This window comes from Erinaceus europaeus, chromosome 4 (genome assembly GCF_950295315.1).
Source record: "Erinaceus europaeus chromosome 4, mEriEur2.1, whole genome shotgun sequence".
NCBI classification, from domain to species: domain Eukaryota; kingdom Metazoa; phylum Chordata; class Mammalia; order Eulipotyphla; family Erinaceidae; genus Erinaceus; species Erinaceus europaeus.
This window is the reverse complement of record NC_080165.1, coordinates 116,060,606-116,082,095: the sequence shown is the minus strand read 5'-3', so window position 1 is coordinate 116,082,095 and position 21,490 is coordinate 116,060,606. Positions and strand designations below refer to the sequence as shown.

General features: G+C 38.2%; 1 protein-coding gene across 2 annotated transcripts in view; it reads right to left on the bottom strand.

The window, feature by feature from the left end:
• HBS1L (HBS1 like translational GTPase) overlaps window positions 1-16,939 on the bottom strand; it is an 86,053-nt gene extending 69,114 nt beyond the window's left edge. The window contains exons 1-4 of one of the 2 annotated variants that reach the window (XM_007520033.3): window positions 16,735-16,939; window positions 10,735-10,800; window positions 7,977-8,090; window positions 2,831-3,025 (exon numbers count right to left, since the gene is read on the bottom strand). In XM_007520033.3, the coding sequence (XP_007520095.1) occupies window positions 2,831-3,025; window positions 7,977-8,090; window positions 10,735-10,800; window positions 16,735-16,777 (418 nt within the window). In that variant the 5' untranslated portion in view covers window positions 16,778-16,939. The remainder of the gene's footprint in view (window positions 1-2,830; window positions 3,026-7,976; window positions 8,091-10,734; window positions 10,801-16,734) is intronic. The other variant, XM_007520032.3, reaches the window with a different exon arrangement.
• Window positions 16,940-21,490: the final 4,551 nt, after the last annotated feature.

Sequence of the window (21,490 nt, the reverse complement as noted above, 5' to 3'; positions counted from 1 at the left end):
TCAAAACTCCTCAAAATAAAATGGAAAGAACTATGTTCGTGTTCTACATTTTTAATTAATTAAATGAAAATAATACCCAGGGGTCAGGCAGTGATGCATCTGGTAGAGTGCACATGTTAGAATGAATAAGCAACCATTTCAAGCACCCAGATTGCCACTTGTAGGGGCGGAAGTTTTACAGAATCCCTCTCGCTCTCTATATTCCCCTTCCCTCTCAACTTTTTTTTTTTGGTAGTCTTTATTTGATAGAGACAGCCAGAAATTGAGAGGAAAGGAGGTGATAGGGAAAGAGAGAGATACCTGCAACACTGCTTCACCACTCGTGAAGCTATCCCCTTGCAGGTGGGACCAGGGGCTTGAACTTGGGTCCTTGTGCATTGTAACACATGCACTCAACTAGGTGTGCCACCACCTGGCCCCTCCCCTCTATCCAAAATAAATAAAATTAAGTAACATTAAAAATATCACGGTATAATTACTACCATGATCTGAGATTTAGCTACACACAGATGATAAATTACAGCTACATTATCATGTTCATCATCTTCAGTTAAAAGTGCACCTTCCCCGAAAAAGAAGTATTTTCATTTTATTTCCTCTGGTTTGGTAATGAGAATCAGACCCAGAGCCTCATACATTCTACCACTGAGTTACATTCCCTGCCCCTAATATGTTTAAAAGAAAATAGGGGCCAGAATATATGGCTCACTCAGTAGAGTGATATCTCAACATGTGTGGCCCCCTAGGTTCAAGCCCTAGCACCACACAGGAGTAATACCACGGATGGTAGAAAAGCATATGGAATTTCTCATTTCTCTTGCTGCTACTCTCTCCCCCATTCTCTAATTAAAGAGAGAGAGAGAAAGACAGACAGAAACTGATCTCTGTAGGTCGCTCCTCATTTTTCTGAATACGTAAGACCCTGAGTTCATTCCTGGCACATGAAAAATAAATAGGGTAGTGGCACACCTGATAGAATATACATATTCCCATATACAAGGATCAAGATTCAAGCCCTCAGTCTGCAAGCCAGAAAAGTTTCACAGGCAGTGAAGTAGTACTGCAGGTATCTCTCTGTCTCTCTATGTCTTCCTCCCTTCTCAACTGTTCTCTGCCCTCTCAAATAAAAAAGAGACAGAGTGGCGGGGGAGAAAATAAATGGACACTGGGAGTATTGGATTCATCATGCAGGCACTGAGCCCCAGGAATAACCCTGGTAGCAATAAAAATAGGAAGGAAAAAAAAAAGATTAAGAAAACAGAAAATCAAAACCACTTCTGTGACAGACAACACTTAGCTAGCTACATCACAGTTAAATACCTAATCCCGAGCTTACCAGAAATATTAATCTAGTTATCAAATAACCATACTACTAGTGAGAGATATTACACAGATTAATATAAAAGTACTTCAATTTCCTTCTATGTTGACCAGACACCAAACTCACCCCTCAATTCTATAAATTTAAAATTAAAGCTCTGGCTATAAAATACAAAAGTACTATCACTGCAATATCTTTGATCCTGAAATAAAACTAAAACATAAGCATAAATGTTATAAGCATAAAGGGATCAATTGATATCAACTGTTAGGCTATTAATCTCCACCCACTGTCTCACTGAAGTTGATAAACAATAATTTAAAAGCTCTCTAAGCTGGAGCTCAGTGGTGACTCACCAAGTAGAGGAAGCACAGTAACGTGCACAAGGACTTATACTCAAGCACCAGATCGCTACTGGCAAGACGGAGTGTGTGTGTGTGCGTGTGTGTGTGTGTGTACGTGTGTGTATCCTTCTATAAAAGAAAGAGAGAAAGAAGAAAAAGGAGAGGAAAAAAAGAGAAAGAAAAAGGAAAAGAAAAGAAAGGAAGAGGGAAAAAAGTAAAGAAGGGGGAGTTGGGCGGTAGCGCCGGGGGTTAAATGCAAAGCGCATGGACTGGCATAAGGATCCCGGTTCAAGCCCAAGCTCCCCACTTTCGGAATGAGTCACTTCACAAGCGACGAAGCAGGTCTTCAGGTGTCTATCTTTCTCTCCCCCTCTCCTCTCCATTTCGCTCTGTCCTATCCAACAATGACATTAATAACAGAAACAATAAAAAAAAAGGGGGCAACAAAAGGAAATAAATGAATATTTAAAAAAAAAAGTAAAGAAGGGATAAAGAACTAGAAAAGCTTCTAATGAAGAGGATGGGATATGGAACTCTGGTGGTGGGAACTGTGTGGAATTGTACACCTCCTATCCTATGGTCTTATTGATCAGTGTTAAATGAATAATAAAACGAATTAACTTTAAAAAGTATAGGTAAAAAAAGTAATTCAGAATGGTGGAGTCATTGTGCAGGCACTATGTCCCAGAGGTAATCCTGGTGACAAAAAAAAAAAAAAGAAGAAGAAGCTCTCTGTCACTAACAAGAAACAAAAACAGTATCATGTGTTGTTTTTATAGTATCTTTTTTTTTTTCTTGCACTCTACTAATTCACATAAATGAGCAGAGAAATACTTTAAAAACATTTTTAGCAGTCCAAGGTGGTGTAATGGGGAAAGCAATGACTAGGAAGCATGTTCCTGAATTAGCATTTACCTGAGTGATGCTCTGGCTCTTTCTCCCCCATCCCCATCAGTCTCTCTCATTCATCAATAAACCAATCTTCTGTAAAAATCTTTCTTTACCAGAGAGACAACACAATGTGAGGCTTAATTATTTGAACTAGAAAATCAATTGGTGGTAATCACTGTACCATGCATGTGAGATTTTCTGCTCATTTTTCATAGTACATCAAAGCCTACTTTAAAAGCTACTTGTAAGACAAGTAAATCAAGTAAAAGCATACCTTTTGATATCTTTTCTGTAGATTCTGCCCCCTCACTATTGACCTTCAAAGTCTGCATGGTATCTTGTTCCAGAACCATTGACAAAGCCTTCTGCACATCAAACTTGTTCTTCAAAACTGCTTCAATCAATACATCATCTGGTACAGCTTCTCCAAGTATCTCTCTTAAGTGATCAAGACACGAATAAAGACGAGCTAGAAGAGATGACAATAAATGAAATTGTGGTATCATGAAAGTCAAAACTTAAAATATTTAAACAGTACAACTTTGTTTTTTTGACAGACATTTTTAATGGTTACACTTTTATTCAGTCTCTTGCCTTATCAGAGGATGAATTTTATTAGACAAGGTCACTATAACAAGTATCTCCTAGACTGCCAACCCAGATGAGAGTGGAACAACTAAAATATCTTGCTTTCTTTTGCCACCACTGTTTGAACAACAACAACAAAAAAAAAAAAAAAAATCAGGAAAATGAGCTTGGAAGTCAGATGGTGGCATACCCAGTAGAGTGTACATGTAACTGTGCACCCAGTACCCAGGTTCAAGCCCCAGGTCTCATAGGAAGGAAGCAAGCTTCATAAGTGTTAGAACATTGTTGTAGGTATCTCTGCCTGCCCCTATCCCTCTCTCTCTCTCTCTCTATCTATCTATCTCTATTTCTGTCTCTCATCCTCTATTAAGGAAAAAGGAAGGAGAAAAAAAAAAATCATGGCTCTCAGGAGTAGTGGAGTCAGCATGCAAGCACCAAAGCCCAGCAATAACCCTGGTGGGAAGCAGGTAGGGGTAAAGTAGCAAGACAGAGCACTTGCTTTGCCATGCACATGACCTAGGTTCGAGCCCAGCCCCTCCATGCTGAAGAAAATTTTAGTATCTTTCTCTGTCCATCACTGACTTGGGGGAAAAAGAAAGAAAGAAAGAAAGAAAGAAAGAAAGAAAGAAAGAAAGAAAGAAAGAAAGGAAGGAAGGAAGGAAGGAAGGAAGGAAGGAAAAAAAACTGGCCTAGAGCAGTGAAGCCAAAATCACAACAACAATAAAAAGAAAGAAGAAGAAGAAAAAGAAACTTGAAACTCAGGAAACTAACAACACTAAAGACAGGCTCAAAATCCAGGTAGCAAGGAAAGAGACAGTCACAAGAAAGGTTAGCTTCAGCCTGGCTTCCAACTTTTGCTGCCATTTGGTTCTAGCTAAGTTCCTGCCACCCACTGTGCCTGTGACTTTACTACTGCAGAGTAATCTATGCTCCTGCACAGATTATTAGAGCTCTTCAGAGATTCAAACATACTGGAAATACAAAGGAAATCACTTGCAACAGCAGATGAAGACAGGAGCTTGAAGAAAACCACTAATTCAGCAGAACTGTATAAACCTCCTGATGAAGACTTTAAAGTGCACAAAGCTCAAAGCATAATGACCTCGGTTTGAGCCCCTGGCTCCCCACTTGCAGGGTGGTCGCTTCACAAGCGGTGAAGCAGGTCTGTAAGTGTCTTATCTTTCTCTTCCCCTTCTCTTGGTTTCTCTAGGTCCTATCCAACAATGACAGCAATAAACAACAAGGGTAACAAAAGGGAAAATATAGCCTCCATGAGCAGTGGATTTCTAGTGTAGGCGCTGAGCCCCAGCAATAACCCTGGAGGAAAGAAAGAAAGAGAGAGAGAAAGAAAGAAAGAAAATAGTGAAGTGAAAAAGCACTAAAACAAATGAAGTTAACATTTGAGATAAGAGAATTATTGGACAACATCAGGAACGTTGACAATACAAAGGTGGAAGACAAAAAGGGACAAAATTCATAGCTGAAGAATTATTAGCAGGAGCTAGGCAGTAGCACACCTAGTTAAGCACACACATTACAGTGTGCAAGGTCTGGGTTCAAGCCCCTGGTCCCCACCTGTAGTGGAAAAACTTCACAAGTGGTGAAGCAGGGCTGCTGGTGTGTCTGTCTCTGTCCCTCCCTAATGCTTCTCCCTCTCAATTTCTCTCTGTCTCTACCCAATAATAAATACATAAATTAATTAATTAAAAATAATTTCTGAAAAAATATTAGCAAAGAATTTCCCTAAATAAAGATATAGAGCCCCCGTCCCCATCCAACAAATTTGAACAATTCCAATAAAAGTCAATCCAAATCTACATCTGTCAAGGTACATAATTAAAATAGCAAAGATCAAAGAGAGAATCCTGAAGGTACCAGAGAAAGAGTTACCATTAACAGAAATTGCATAAAACCATCAGCTCATTTTTCTACAAAAACACTAAGGACCAGAAAGGAATGGCAAAACAATTACAGTTTTGAATAGAAAAGACTTCTACCCAAGAATACTTTTTTTTTGGATAGACAAAAATTGAGATGGTAGGGGTGGAAGAGAAAGACACACCTGCAGCATTGTAGCACTGCTTCACTGGTCATGAAGCTTTTCCCCTACACATGCAGAAAGTACCAGGGACTTGACCCCAGGTCCTTGTCCATTATAACACATGCACTCTACTGGGTGTATGACTGCCAACCTAATTTTTCCAAATCACTTTACTGAGAAATAATGGTTTACAAGGCAGTTGTCACATAAAGACTTTCTTATGTCCCCATGTTAGGTGTCTGTGTACAACTCCTACTACCACCAATGCTCTCCCTTCCACTGTGCATTTGGCCCTTCCCCCAGCCCAAACTCTCCCTACCAGTCTTCCCCTTTTTAGAGTTTTTGGCTCTCTTGCATTAGACCACAAAGTTGCATTCTGTGTTTTCCCTTACTCTGTTTCTTAAGAACCACAAATGAGTGAGGTCATCTAGTATTTGTCCTGCCTCTGGCTTATCTTACTTAAGGCAATTCTTTCAAGTTCCATCCAAGATGGATAACAAAAGAGAAACTGTTATCATTTCTTAAATTATATAGACCACTGAAACTTTACGTGTCTGAACTGACTTTTTGAGAAAGAGAGACCAAGACTACAGCAGCATAAAGCTTCCACCAGTGCAGTGGGAGTTGGGCTAAAAACTTGGGTAGCACATATGGCAAAGCACATTCATTAGTCAAGTAAATTATTCTTCTGAACCTTGACACAATTTCTCATTCTTTAAAAAAAAAAAAAAAGAGATGCCCAAACACCACTGTACCACCCAAAGAGTTACCTTGGTGTTGTTCTCTCGATGCCTTCACGTGGTATCAGGGCTTATAACCAGATTCTCATGTATAAGGTACTTACTCTACCTGCTGAGCCATCATCTTATCTGCCAAGTATTATCCTTAAACTTCTTTTACTCTTAAAATTCTTCTGCTGCTATTTTTGTTATTTTGTTCTGTTCTGTTTTGTTACCAGAGCACTACTCAACTCTGGCTTATGGGAGTGCTAGGATTGAACCTGAAACCTCAGTGTCTCAGGCATAACAGTCTTTTGGATAATCATTATGCTATTTCCCCAGTCTGGTTGACAAACTTCCCAAATTACTATTTAAATCAAATACTATTTAATTTCCATTAATTTAATTTGTAATTACTATTTTAAGAAGTTATTTTAAGTTAACATTAGTCATCCCCAAGATAACCTAATATAAAAATGCCATAAAAGCAAGCAAGTATAGTACATTAAAACAGCATTCATTTTAGAATATTTAAATCTAGAGGACTAAAATCTTTAAGGATATTATTTTTCTCATGACAAAAAAATCATTATAAAAAGTAATTACCTGGGAGTCAGGCGGTCGCGCAGCAGGTTAAGCGCACGTGGTACAAAGCACAAGGACCAGCGTCAGGATCCCGGTTCGAGCCCCCAGCTCCCCACCTGCAGGGCAGTCGCTTCACAGGCGGTGAAGCAGGTCTGCAGGTGTCTGTCTTTCTCTCCCCCTCTCTGTCTTCCCCTCCTCTCTCCATTTCTCTCTGTCCTATCCAACAACAACATCAATAACTATAACAATTTTTTTTAAAAGGGCAACAAAAGGGAATAAATACTAAAAAAAAAATTTTTAAAGTAATAACCCAGCCTGCTTCTCTCAGTTCATATCAACTGATACTACACTTGCTGGTCCCAGCCTAATCAATATAACTAGCACCACCTCAGCATGTTTCATTTCAGACTGTCCAAAGAAGCCAGGTGTGAAATGTCAACCCTCCAGCTTCATTACTCTGGTGAGACCTTTCCTAGCTCATAAGATTCTTTAATTCCATTTCGGGTGGTGCACTTCTTAACAAAACCTCAAAACCTAGATATACACCATGGCCCATGAGATAGGGCTTATGTACACATGTATCAATAAGTCAGGGCAAAACACAGACCTTAAAGCAAAAGTGCACAAAGGCAGACTTTCCACCTTCTGCACCCCATAATGATCCTGGGTCCATGCTCCCAGAGGGATAAAGAATAGAAAAGCTTTCAAGGAAAGGGATGGGGTACAGAGCTCTGGCAGTGGGAATTTTGTGGAATTGTATCCCTCTTACCCTATGGTCCTGTCAATATTCCCATTTTATAAATAAGTTTAAAATAAAAAAGTAATTACTAGGGCTGTGCACAATGGTTATGTAAAACATTTAGGCCTGAGGCTTTGAAGTCTCAGATTTAGTCCCTAAAACCATCATAAACCAGAGCTGATCAGTGTTCTGACTTCACTCTTTCATTAAAATAAATAAATATTAAAAAACAAATAATTACCAGTACATTTATGAAAGATAAAAATTTTACTACATCAGAGGTTCTATATCTCTATATTTTAAATAGTATATGGTATCTAGAAATCACTGAATAAAAATTGATATACATGTTAATTTATTTTTTGATAGCAACAGTCTTTAAAATAAAAAATAAAAAAACTTAAGTTACTATATGGTAGCTACACATTCTTCAACCACAGAGTAAATTTACTCCTCAGAAAATATAATAAAATGCAAATTATCTTTGAAGATAAAAATATACTGTACCATTACTACCTGCAACTAAAATAAAACTGAAAGCCAACAAATAGTTCATTTGGACAGCGTGCTGTTTGCCATATACACAAACCAGAATTTAACTCATTCCCCACTAAATCTTTGGTACTGTGGTTTATCTCTCCCTCCACACCTCCCCCATCTCTCTCTCTTCTCTGCCTCTATCGTAAAAATAAGCAAAATAAAACTGCTAAATTTAGGTGTACTGAATACCATTCTTTTTTCACTATACCTTGATCAATTCCACTCTGTTGGTGACTCAAGAGAGAATTGGAGGAATCCTTCACATCTTCATAATCATATCCTTCTGATGGGTTGTCACGTCGTGAGTAAATAAACTGAGCAGCTAGAACAGAAAATGGTTGAAAAATGTAGTAATAGTCACATACCATTTGCTTTTTTATTTTTTTTTTTACACCGGTTGAAGTAACAACTCAACAGTTTTAGCTACCACCTATAGTCATTTGCCCACATTCTGTAGTGAAAATAAAAGCAGACTTGAAAAAAAAAAACCCAAGGCCAGGTGGTGGCATACCTGGTTGAACAAATACATTCTGAGTGCAAAGAACTCGGTTCCAGCCCTGTCTACAACTGCAGGAGGGAAGCTTAACAATCAGTGAAACAGTGATGTTGATGTAGATGTAGATGTCTCTCCCTCTCCCTCTCTCTAACAAGTAGTGAAACAGTGATGCAGATGTCTGTCTCTCTCTCTTGCCCTCCCAATCTATCTGTATCCAAAATATAGTTTTTAATTTTTTATTATCTTTATTTATTGGACAAAGACAGCCAGAAATTGAGAGGAGGGGGGGGAGAACAAAGGGAGAGAGACAGACAGATATCTGTAGCACTGCTTCACCACCTGTGAAGCTTTCCCCCTGCAGGGGGCTTGAACCCGGATCCTACGCACTGTACTGTGTTTAACCAGGTGCACCACTGCCTAGGCCCTAAAATTTTTTTTTTAAAGTAATATCCAAAATCTTGTTCAAATGTTCTTACTATTTAATGGCCACTTAGTAAATGATCTGCTTTCTTTCCTCCAAATGAAAAACCAATTCCAATGAACCCAAATCGTTTTTAAAAATCTTTCATAATATCTCATAATATCCTTCCTTAATTTTCTTTTGGTAAATTTCAAATCTAAAATAAAGCCTACCAAGCAACCCAGGTGTCCAACAATAGACGAATGGCTGAGCAAGTTGTGGTATATATACACAATCAATGGAATACTATTCAACTATTAAAAATGGTGATTTCACCATTTTCAGCATATCTTGGATGGACCTTGAAAAATTCATGTTAAGTGAAATAAAAATCAGAAACAGAAGAATGAGTATGGGATGATCTCACTCACAAGTGAAGTTGAAAAACAAGATCAGAAGAGAAAACACAAGTAGAACCTGAACTGGAGTTGGTGTACTGCACCAAAGTAAAAGACTCTGGTGTGAGTGGGGGGAGAGTACAGGTCCCAAAAGGATGACAGAGGACCTAGCGAGGGTTATATGATTATGTGGAAAATCGAGAAATGTTATGCACGTACAAATTATTGTATTTACTGTGGACTGTAAAACATTAATCCCCCAATAAAAAAATTAAAATAAAATAAAGCCTACCAATTTGCATAATTAAAGAAAACACTAAAAAGAGACTAGGTTAATTTACACTTTATAAGAAATGCTATTATTGCCTGAAGCCAAGAGCTGACCAAAATGCACAGTTCAGCTGACAACAGGGTAATCGAATTGTATTTATGTTATACATAATATACAACTACATAATATTGTATACATAATATTGTATACATTGTATACATAATATACAATGTAGCTGTACCCCTTTTCTGGAATAGTAAAATTTTGCACAGCATTTTAACCAACTGTTTATAGTTTGAAGGAAAAAATAATGCACTGTTTGATAAATTAGTAAGTAAGATCTGGATCAAAGAAGTCTTTGCTGGAAAAAACAGGGGGAAAAAACTTTATATGATGACAAAATATTTTTTGGCAGAAAGGACAAAAGATACAGCTATGATGTGGAATCATACCAGAATTAGAACTCTGGAACAAACAGTGGTTTTATCTGAGGTTTAAGTGACATTATTTGGTTCATTTGCTAAATTATTTAACAGCAGATAAGCCAAAGTAGTATGTGAGGGCAAGGCTACACATAACACTATAATGTTTCTGATAGTCAAGAGACTCCTTCGGATCTACCTTGAGAAATACCATTTCAGTAAAGCTCAGATTAAGTGAATATTGTAATGAATACTGGAAAAAGGGGGTTTTATCCTGACTGTTTAAAGCCAATGATAGACACCAACCTTCTTTTTTTTAAATATTTATTTTATTTATTTATTCCCTTTTGTTGCCCTTGTTGTTTTATTGTTGTAGTTATTATTGTTGTTGTCGTTGTTGGATAGGACAGAGAGAAATGGAGAGAGGAGGGGAAGACAGAGAGGAGGAGAGAAAGATAGACACCTGCAGACCTGCTTCACCGCCTGTGAAGCGATTCCCCTGCATGTGGGGAGCCGGGGTTCGAACCGGGATCCTTATACCGGTCCTTGTGCTTTGCGCCACCTGCGCTTAACCCACTGTGCTACAGCCCGACTCCCCGACGCAAACCTTTCAATTATTTTCATGTATGTATAAAGTTAAAAATGACTATCTTTTTATAGTATTAAAGTAATTTTATTTTACTTAGTATTTGATAAAGACAGAAATTGAAAGGGGAGGAGGAGGTAAAAAGGGAAAGAGACAGAGACACCTGCAGCCGTGCTTCACCACTCGCAAAGCCTTCGTAGCTGAAGGTGAAGACTGGGGGCTTGGGCCTGGGTCCTTGCGCATTGTACTGTGTACTCAGCCATGTGCACCACCACCCGGTCCCTTAAAGTACATCTACCAGTATTACAGTCTTACAAAATATTATAGTCTTAGAATTATGATACTTCTTCTACATTTTTAAATACCCCCACCAAATCGTTTTTTAAAATTCACCTGTTGATGGAGAAATACAATAATCATCCTCTAAAGACTGGCTGTAGAGATCATCATCTTCAAAATCTAAAACAAAAATGCAGGAGACGTTAATTCATTAAAAAGTTCTTTATATATATATATATATATATTTTTTTTTTTTCCTCCAGGGTTATTGCTGGGCTTGGTGCCTGCACCATGAATCCACCACTCCTGGAGGCCATTTTTTCCCTTTTGTTGCCCTTGTTGTTGTAGCCTCGTTGTGGTTATTATTATTGCCATTATTGATGTTGTTCGTTGTTGGATAGGACAGAGAGAAATGGAGAGAGATGGGGAAGACAGAGAGAGGGAGAGAAAGATAGACACTTGTAGACCTGCTTCACCACCTGTGAAGCAACTCCCCTGCTGGTGGGAAGCTGGGGGCTTGAACCCGGATCCTTATGCCGGTCCTTGCGCTTTGCGCCACGTGTGCTTAACCTGCTGCGCCACCGCCCGACCCACTCTTTTTCTATTTTTATGTAACTGACAGATCACCTGGATAGTGCATTTGCTTTGTCATGTGCATGACGACCCAAATTCCAGTCCAGCCCCCACTGTACTGGAAGAAGCACTCACTGAAGCTTTGGTGCTGTGATAACTTTTACTCTCTCCCTCTCTCTCTCTAACTGGAGGGTGGGGAAACCTGAATTATCCCAAGAATAAAGTTAATTTAAAAAAAAAATCAAATAACTTGGATTGTCTACTTCAAAAAAATATTTTACTTGATATATGACATTAGCTTCAGGCATGGCAAACGCTAGAAGAAGAAGAAGCTTCAGGCATAAGACATAATGATTCATATTTTAAAATTCTGGCAATTAGATAGATAAATAGGTATCTCTTAACAAATGAGAATTGTGCCCACAAAACAAGTATCACTAGATACTAGTGACTTTCTCTGTTAAGACATATACATGGCCTTTTAAACTTTTAAACTAATGACGTTCTATTAAGTTTTTCCAAGTTTTTACCTCCTCTGATCCAAAGTAATCTCATAGATGACATACTCTCTTTAGCTTTGACAAAAATATGAAACAAACCCTCCATCCATTTTTTTACCAAGTGTTGTTTAGAACCAACATATTTCCTGCACATCTGCCTAGTACACACTATACAACCATGTTGGATACTATGCCAGCTCCCCCTGGCTTCTTCTTAACCATATGCTATATAGGGATAGATTTAATCCCATTCAAAGCTTTGGTCTATTTACATAAATCACTTTTACATTTACTAAAGCACCACACTCCCTCCAGGGCATTGGTGGTTTAGTGGTAGAATTCGCACCTGCTCCACCCCCTCTCCTTGTCACACCCTGATCCTCTCTTTGTCACACTCTGATTTTCACCACTTTTCGCTCCACCCTCTCTATATCACATCCTGTTTCCACCCTACTTGGAGAGTATAAAAACAGCTGCTCTTCTGATTAAAGACACTTGGAAATTGCTTTCCGGCTCTGAGAGTTCCAGAGTGTATCTCCTGTGAAGTTAGTGCAGCACGAGTTCCTGATCCCTCTCACACGCAGCAGCCTAGATAGGCTCCAGTTGAGTTCTCTCCAACCCAGAGAGCACTGGCTCGGGAAGAAGTACCCTCAGGCTATCCCGGCACAACCAGACCATGAAAATAGGTTTTTATTCATATAAAGAAGGTAATCTCGATTAAAAAAAAATTGATCAGTCCTGGAGGTAGCACCTGTTGGATTCTAAAGCATTAGATCATTATTTCAAGCCCCAGCATCCCATGTGCCAGAGTGACACTCTACTTTCTCTCTCTCTCTCTCTCTCTCTCTCTATTTCCTTCCCTCCCTCCCTCTCTAAAAAATAAATAAATCTAAAAACATCAGTTGGTCTTAAATTTCCTTACAGTCACACCTCTGTTCATGTTCACTGACTTTCTTTTTCTCTTGGTCCAGACTGTCCTAAAGCATTTTCTTCTCCAAGTTAAGGTTCCAGGTCAAGGGCCACGTATTTACAAAGTCTTGGTCAACTGGAGCAAAGCAGCAAACCTTGCCATATTTACTCTCTAGCATACTACTCCAAGTGTCTTCAGAGCACTATACAGCAGTTTGCTGGATTGCTCCATAAGGACAGTTATGAACATATGTACATAGTGATTCCCAGCTGTGGCCACCGTATCAAGTGTGCACTTTCTTTCTGAGTGTACACAGGTTTTTCTCTGGGTACTCCAGTATCCTCCTATACCCCCCAAAATGTTCAGGTTAGGTTAACTGGTGGAGGTGGTACAGAAAGTAAGTAGAATGCCTATCTTCCACATCTAAGACTCTGAGTACCACATAAGTGCCCCCTACCCCCAGCACCAAATGACAGCACCAAAAAACCAAAGCAGTGGAGCCCTATGTTTTTTTGGTTTCCCTCTCCAAAAGTAAAAAATGTTGACATGTTGATTAAATGGTATCATACATCTATGAGCACCTGGCTTCAACCCCAAGCAAACCACTGTCCCAGTATGAATGAGTGTAGGTGTATGAAATGTACCTTCCTAATGGAAGAGCATCCTGTCCAGAGTCAGTTCCTACCTTGTACCCTGGCCTGCAGTGATATCCTCTAGCTACCCAAAGCTCTAAACTGAAAAAAAGTGAAAGGTAAAAGGAATGAATAGGGTGGGGTTAGATAGCATAATGGTTATGCAAAACCTCTCTCATGCCTGAAGTTCAAAAAGACCCAGGTTCAATCCCCTACACCACCAAAAGCCAGAGCTGAGCAGTACTTTGGAAATGAATAAATGGAATGAATACCAATTATTGTTTATTAGTAGTTTGGGTCTTTATTTAAAATGTTGGAAATGTTTTTGTAATTGGAATTAAACCCTAAGAACTGGAACTTAAATCTGGTTTATATCAGTTAGTCTGTGTCAAATCTGGTTTCACCATATATTCTTTTGCTTAAAGTCAATTTCCATAAAGCTACTGTACTAATTTTAGTCTATGAGATTATAAACTACTTCAGGGTAAGCAACTGACCATCTGGCATACATTGGTGACTAAATTTACATTGATTTTATTATAAATTAATGAAGCTAAGAATTTAAAACTAAAAATCAACATGGAACCTATGTCTATTTATATAAACATTTAGTCGTCAGTCAACAAATATTGAATACTATCAGTATACCAAAAACTACTAGAGACATTTGCAGTATGTTAACACGTGACAAATTCCCAGATTTCTACAAACTTAAATTTAACAGGAAATCAGGCAACTACAAAAATTATATGAGGGGTGGGGGGAGATAGCATAATGGTTATACAAATGACGTTCATGCCTCAGGCTCTGAAGTCCCTGGTTCAATCCATACTACCGGTACTAACATAAACCAGAGCTGTGTAGTACTCTGGGGAAAAAAAAGAAAATAAATTATATAAGAAGTTTTTGACATCAGACGGTGCAATTTGGAAACACACATATGAACAATAATAGAATAGGAAAGATGCTAAGAATTTAGAATTTAAGCCAAACCCAAAGGGTATTCTAGCTTCTGAGAGTATTCATGGAGTTTAAAAAAAAAATTCAAAGACTGGACTCAAACATTCATGATAAAGAATTAAATTAAATACATGCTACAGATGACTACAAATGTGCAACACAACAAATTACATCATAATCCTAAATTAATTTATTAGTAAATAAATGAGTCATTCACAATTTCTTTGTTAACCAGCTCATCTTTGCTTTATGGTGGTGCTGGGGATTGAACTTGGGACTTTCGGTGCCTCAGGAATGAAAGTATTTTCCATAAACATTATGCTATCTCCCTAGCCCTTCACAAAATTATTTTAAGATACTAGAGACACGAATCTTTAGCGAGGTCAGCTTTTCAATATTTATATGGATTCTAAAGTGCAAAAAATACAAAGATGAAGAGAACCCTTTCCTGATATTTTTGTAAAGTGGTTCTTGTTCTCAACAAATATTTGTAAAAGCACTGTGTCAGCTACTGAAGTAAATATGAAAATAAACTAAATGACTTTGCTCACCTGGCACTTTTAATAGCTGAGACAGTCTATACAAGGTACATCCCAAATTGCAGAGATGAACCAAGTGAGAGTAATAAGAGAAACCAATAGGTTTGAGAGCACAAATTCTTCCTAATTAGGTTATTAACGTTTTGCTAATTTTTAATTATTATTCTGATAAAAGAAAGCTTAACTGGGATGAAGGGAAGCAAACTATACACTTAAAATGAGTGGAACTTTGATGAGAAGGAAAAGGGGTAAGACCTTCCTATGCTATAGTAACAGCTTGGTTATGATGTCATCAATTTTCTATAGAAACATAATTTGATCGACTGACAGTGGGAAGATACTTTTAGCACTCAAGTCCCGGTCAACCACTGTCCCAACCAGGAAGTGTTTTCCTTCACATGGAAATCCAGTTTTGACAGGGAGATAGCATAATGGTTATGCAAAAAAAGACTTTCATGTCTGAACCTCAGGCTCTGAAGGTTCCAGGTTCAATCCCCAGCACCACCGTAAGCCAGAGCTGAGTAGTGCTTTGCTCTAGCTCTCTAGCTCTTTCCATATACCTCTTCATTGATAAATACTTTTCAAAGAAATCCTGTTTAAACTCCCCCAACCCATTATAAATAAAGTGCTCTCACTTACAGATACCACAGCACTGAGTACTTTGTGTAGCATCTCATACTCCATAATCATTTAAGTGAGTTCCCTACAGGCTCCTATAAAAATCTGTCAGTTCCCAATGCTTAGAACGATACTCTCCATATTTATGAAGAATAATCACTCAGTGTGGACTGGGAAGATGATAAACATCTAATAAAGTAATAAATTTATAATTAAGTTTATTCATGTCTTATAGCATACTGTAATATATATATATATATATATATATATATATATATAGTCATTCAGTTATGTTACTTCTCAGCTAACAACAGCCCCCATGGAATACTTAAATTCCATGCCTCTGTTCTGAATACCAGGAACCTAATATGTACCAGGCTGCCTGGGTCACAATCCCCATATGTAGCAGAGTTACCGAGTTACCTGCCCACACTATGGTAAGAGTAGGTTAATAGCTGAGAAACTATACCTGCTGGGTGTGCCGATAACTACCACCAACATATTAGGTAGGCACTACATATTCTGCACTCTAGAAAGTAATAGGTCTTCTTCATTTTTCTTTAGAATTTATTTATACAATGCTTGGTGACGCCTATGACTACTTAATCACTGCATAGAGACACTGTCCTTAACGAAATTCCAACTCTCTTTAAGCTCCTAGAGAAAACTCATATACATATTTAAAAGATTTTAGTAAGTTCTTTCAAAGCTCCGTTTCTTCTAGTAACTTTTTTTTATTACAAGATATATATATATATTTATTTATTTATTTATTTATTTACAGGGAACACTATCAAACAAGAATTGAGTATACACCTCAAGATCATCTGGTCGACTCATTCCTTTGGGCCTACACTGAAACTTCTGAAACTTGAAAGTCATGGGAAATAAGGTGATTCATCACCTAAAGTCTGGTTCTGAACCAAATACGTACGAAGTAAGGATAAATCACATATATCAAACAGTTACAGCTGAATGTAAGCATTCAGTCGATCCGTCTTTTATAAGTAAAGTTTCACTTTGAGGGTGGGAAAGGTTGAGAGGGAATGTAGAAACACGCAGGTTTATGCCCCACCTGGGAGAAAACAATGAGGGAGATGATACTGCTTACGCGCAAACATGCCACCGGGTCCCAATCTCGCCGAATGTCCAGCCCATAAGACGCTGTACAGCACTTCTCCCTCCATATAATCAATCCCAGAGCAGAACTCGGGGCTTAAAATAACGCCATTTGCTGGCACTCAGATGCCTTATTTTCGCCAATTGAGTCTCCTCCATTCTAGCACTATAGACCAGAAACTCACTGATCTAAGTGGATGCCAACCAGCTGGGATCCCACTGAAACCGCAAACATGCCGCACCACCATATCCCTGTCACCTACCTTCATCATAGTTATAGCCTCGAACATTCCGATGTCGTGCCATGGCGGCGGAAAGGGCTTATGCCACGGTCTTTTAGAAAACACCGGTTCACATACAAATACGGCGCCAACTTCGGACTGGGAAACACATAAACGCCATCTTAGCTTCCGGCAGGCCAGCGCGAGAAGGGCCTGCGCACGCGCGACTTCTTTTTCTGCTTACTAAGCGACGGCAACCCCTCAGGGTCATACTCATTCCTGCGGACATTTGCGTACTCAAGCGCATGCGGACTGCGACTCAGCGTGGCCCCGCCCACAGACTAGTAAACTGATCGGAGTCGGGAAGGTCAGAATACCGAAGCCCCCAGTTGATTTGCACTAAATAGGCTGCGGAAACTCTGACTTTAATCGGCGTTACTTATTATTTTACAATTTTTCAAACTTGATTATGGTAGTATGAACAGAAAGCTAGGTTAAAACTGAAAAAGTAGTGTGGTTATTTTATTTAATTTTCATATTTTGGGATTGGCTACCAAGTATTTGTACTTCTACTGCTATTCAGTGTAACGCCACAACAAAATTTTACACAAAAATGGACAAAAATATTTTATAATTCCTGTGTTATATTTATTTTGCACTCTCAGGTGATTCTCAATTTGTTCCCTTGTCTGTAAATGGAGGAAATAATAGTATCTAACTCCGAAAAAGTTGTAGCAGATTAGTTTTTCCACAGGAGATTGTACATGGATATTTGTAGGTGCTTGGAAAAGGATGACAGGACCTAATGGGGGTTGTATTGTTATGTGGAAAACTGAGAAATGTTATGCTTGTACAAACTATTCACTGTCAAATGAATCCCCCAATAAAGGAAAAAAATTGAAAAAATAAAAATCATACAAAACACTAAGTGCTATTAACATAAAAATGGTATCTCCCACCCCCCTGCTGTAGACAACTTGATCAATTCACCAAAATAAAAAGTAGTTGATTTACAAATTCACCACACAAAAGACAAAAAGAGCAATGAAGAAAAATAGCTTCTGCCTGAGTAATAGAATAATACTGAGTAATAGAATACAATTTGCTTTCGGGTTATCAGTTATGCACTTTGGTAAATTTCTTTTATTTTTTATTTTTTTATATTTGTTTTCCCTTTTGTTGCCCTTTTTTATTGTTGTAGTTATTGTTGTCGTTGTTGTTAGGGCAGAGAGGAATGGGAAGACTGAGGGGGGGTGAGAAAGACACCTGCAGACCTGCTTCACCACTTGTGAAGCGACTCCCTCAGGTGGAACACCAGGGGCTCGAACCAGGATCCTTATGCCAGTCCTTGCACTTCGCGTCATGGGTGCTTAACCCGCTGCGGCCACCACCCGACTCCCGGTAAGTTTCTATATGTTAGCTGCTTTGAGCTAATTTTCTTCATGTGTAAAAGAACAGTATTTGTGATGACAACTGTCTTGACGATCATTATTCCCCTAATAAAATGATTTTTAAAAAAATGTCTTCAAATATACGAAAACTAATTGAAATGATATCAAAACCGTTACGGTGTACAAGAATGGTATAGCTATATTATTTAAATAACCCCAAAGTGCAAACAAATGTTTATAAACTAGAATTGTTGACATACTCATTTACTAAGAAGAAATAATAAAAAATCAAGGGAAGTTTTATACTTATGAAAAATTATTGTGCTACATAGTTAATATTTGTATGTATTGCAGTATAAGGTACACCTTAATAAAACTAAATAAATGATCAGTACTTGTAGGCATAAGGTCCGGAGCTCAGTGCCAGGCACCACACATGATAAAGTAATATTCTAGTTATTTCTCTTTCTCTCTTTTCTCTCACAAAATAAAATTAAAAAAAAAAAAAATCCAGTGGTCCGGGAGGTGGCACAGTGGATAGCACATGTGCCAGAGTGATGTCTGGTTCTTTCTCTCTTTCCTGGTATCTTTCTAATTAATTAATTAGTTAATTAAATATTCTTTAAAAAGTCCAAAACTGAATTTAAGAATAGCAAAATAACCCATGGAATTTTCAAGCTAGCTTTGATATGAAATATACATATGTACAATATAGTTTAAAAATGTTTTCTTTGTCCTCTCATCAGGCCCTGCCTTAAAGATATGAAGGGAAACTAAGAACCCTTTAAATATAAGGATTAGAATTCATTCAACAGTATTCCAACAATTTCTGGAGTGCAGTACATTTTATTTCCTATTATAAACTATGCAAATACAGATCATTTGGATTAAAATTTTGCTGTTATTTTTGAAACAGCATTTCTCTTCTTGTAGTAGTGATTTAATGTTGATTTACATTATAAGATAATAGGGGTATATTTCTATATAATGCCTACCATTAGTGTTCTGTGTCTCCATCCCCCTACTGGAAACTGCAGTAGTTCTCCCAAGGTCACAAATATGAGCTGATTTTGTAACTATATATATAGACATTTTTTTTTCCTTTTTATCCCCTACAGTCCTGCCTTCACATCCTTTCTAAGTCACACCTACACCTACTTCCAGGTGTCTTTCCCTTTTCCCTCTTCTCTTTTAGAAATAGTGCCTGAGGGAGTCGGGCTATATAGCACAGCAGGTTAAGCGCAGGTGGCGCAAAGCACAAGGACCGGCATAAAGATCCCGGTTCGAACCCCGGCTCCCCACCTGCAGGGGAGTCGCTTCACAGGCGGTGAAGCAGGTCTGCAGGTGTCTATCTTTCTCTCCCCCTCTTTGTCTTCCCCTCCTCTCTCCATTTCTCTCTGTCCTATCCAACAACGACGACAACAACAATAATAACTACAATAAAAAAACAAGGGCAACAAAAGGGAATAAATAAATAAAATAAATATTAAAAAAAAAGAATAGCTTTAAAAAGAAATAGTTCCTGAGTTTCTCTGGTGTTTTCCAGATTCATTTCCCTCTCAGTGAAGGTATGAAAATAAGATTTCTGGTGACAGATGCTTTGGGTTCTGCTGGAGTATGAGCCAAATATTTTTTTGGGATGTAGAAGGTGGGAGTTCTGTAATTCCTTCTCCACTGGACATGGACGTTGGCAGGTAGAGCCATACCCCCAGCATTACTCTTTTTTATATATATTTATTTTATTTATTTATTCCCTTTTGTTGATCTTGTTTTTTATTGTTGTAGTTATTATTGTTGTCATCATTGTTGGATAGGACAGAGAGAAATGGAGAGAGGAGGGGAAGACAGAGAAGGGGAGAGAAAGATAGACACCTGCAGATGTGCTTAACTGCCTGTGAAGCGACTCCCCTCAGGTGGGGAGCCTGGGCTTGAACTGGGATCCTTATGCAGGTCCTTGTGCTTTGTGCGACGTGCGCTTAACCCACTGCGCTACCACGCAAGACTCCCTCCCAGCATTACTCTTAATAGTTGCATAAGTATAGATATAAATTCTGATGGCTTCTGTACTCAATTCTAAAAGGGGGGGGGGGAGAAATTAATCTTTACTGCTAAGGAATTAAAAAGTAGAAGAGAGGAGTTGGAGAGATACACAATGGTTATGCAAAGAGATTCTCAAGCCTAAGTCTCCAGAGTCCCAGGTTCAATCCCTGACCACCATAAAACAGCTGAGCAGTGCTCTAGTAAGAAAAAATAAATGATAGTTATGACTGAGACATTGGATACAACACATAAGAAAAGTTATCAAAATTGTGCGGGTCATCTGGCTGCATTATCTGTCACCATATTTGTCACCTGGGTTGATTCCACAGATCCGACTTACTAGGCATTTGTCTCCTACCTCCCTTACTGCTTCATGTGTCTTCTTCCCTGGTCTCACCCACCCACCACCACTCTCAAATTCATCTTCACCACCCTGGCAAGCTTCATAACTGATGGATGAAGTTGACTTCCAAATACTGAGTGATCTTCAGTGTATTGAATGGTCTTTAGTGGAGAGTATGTGAATAGTTCTGCTCCCCTGCTAGACCACCAAACAAGATCTCAAGACAAGTTAGAGTTTTTCTAATTAAATACCTAGGAAATATAATCTATACTGAAAACTATAAAGTGATACAGGTATATTGACTAATCATTTTGTGTTCCATTGCAGATTTATGATTATGCTAATAACTCAATTCATCTTGATTATTGTTACCAAATGTCTATAAAACTATAATCAAATAACTTTTTTCCTACTTATCTTCTAAATTAGTTGCATTTTACCCTTCTTTACCAAATTTCCCCTAACTTTCCAATATACTATCCTTTTCATCGTTCTGTATTTTTTTTAATGACATAAATTTCACTGAGTGAAAATTGGCAAGATCCACTGAACAGGTCCATTAAGAAAATGCTTTGCCGCAAAGGACTTAAGGACATACAAAGATCCCCTGCTTGGCAGAAGCATTGAGAGTGTAACTAAACAAACAAGTTATTCAAGGAAGCTGAAACAGATCTTCAAAGAAGACTTGGTGGGTGATTTTTAATTTTTGTGTAGCATGATAGATGTTAATGGAGAATATATCAAATGCAGAACATATCAAAAGGCGATAGAGAGGTCATGAACTTCTTAAGGCAGAATGATTACCTTAAAGATCAAAACAAATCAAAGAGCTCATATTTAAATAAGACCTACTAAATGGAAAATGGTATCAAGACAATAACCCCTGCACAGAAGTATTTCGCTTCACAGACAAGTTCTTATATCCACCAGTCTTGAACTCCAAGTGCCAAGAATTTATCGTTAAGTATAAATTTAAGACTGCTCCTAATTATGATCACAGAATTCGAGCTCAGACCTACAAGGA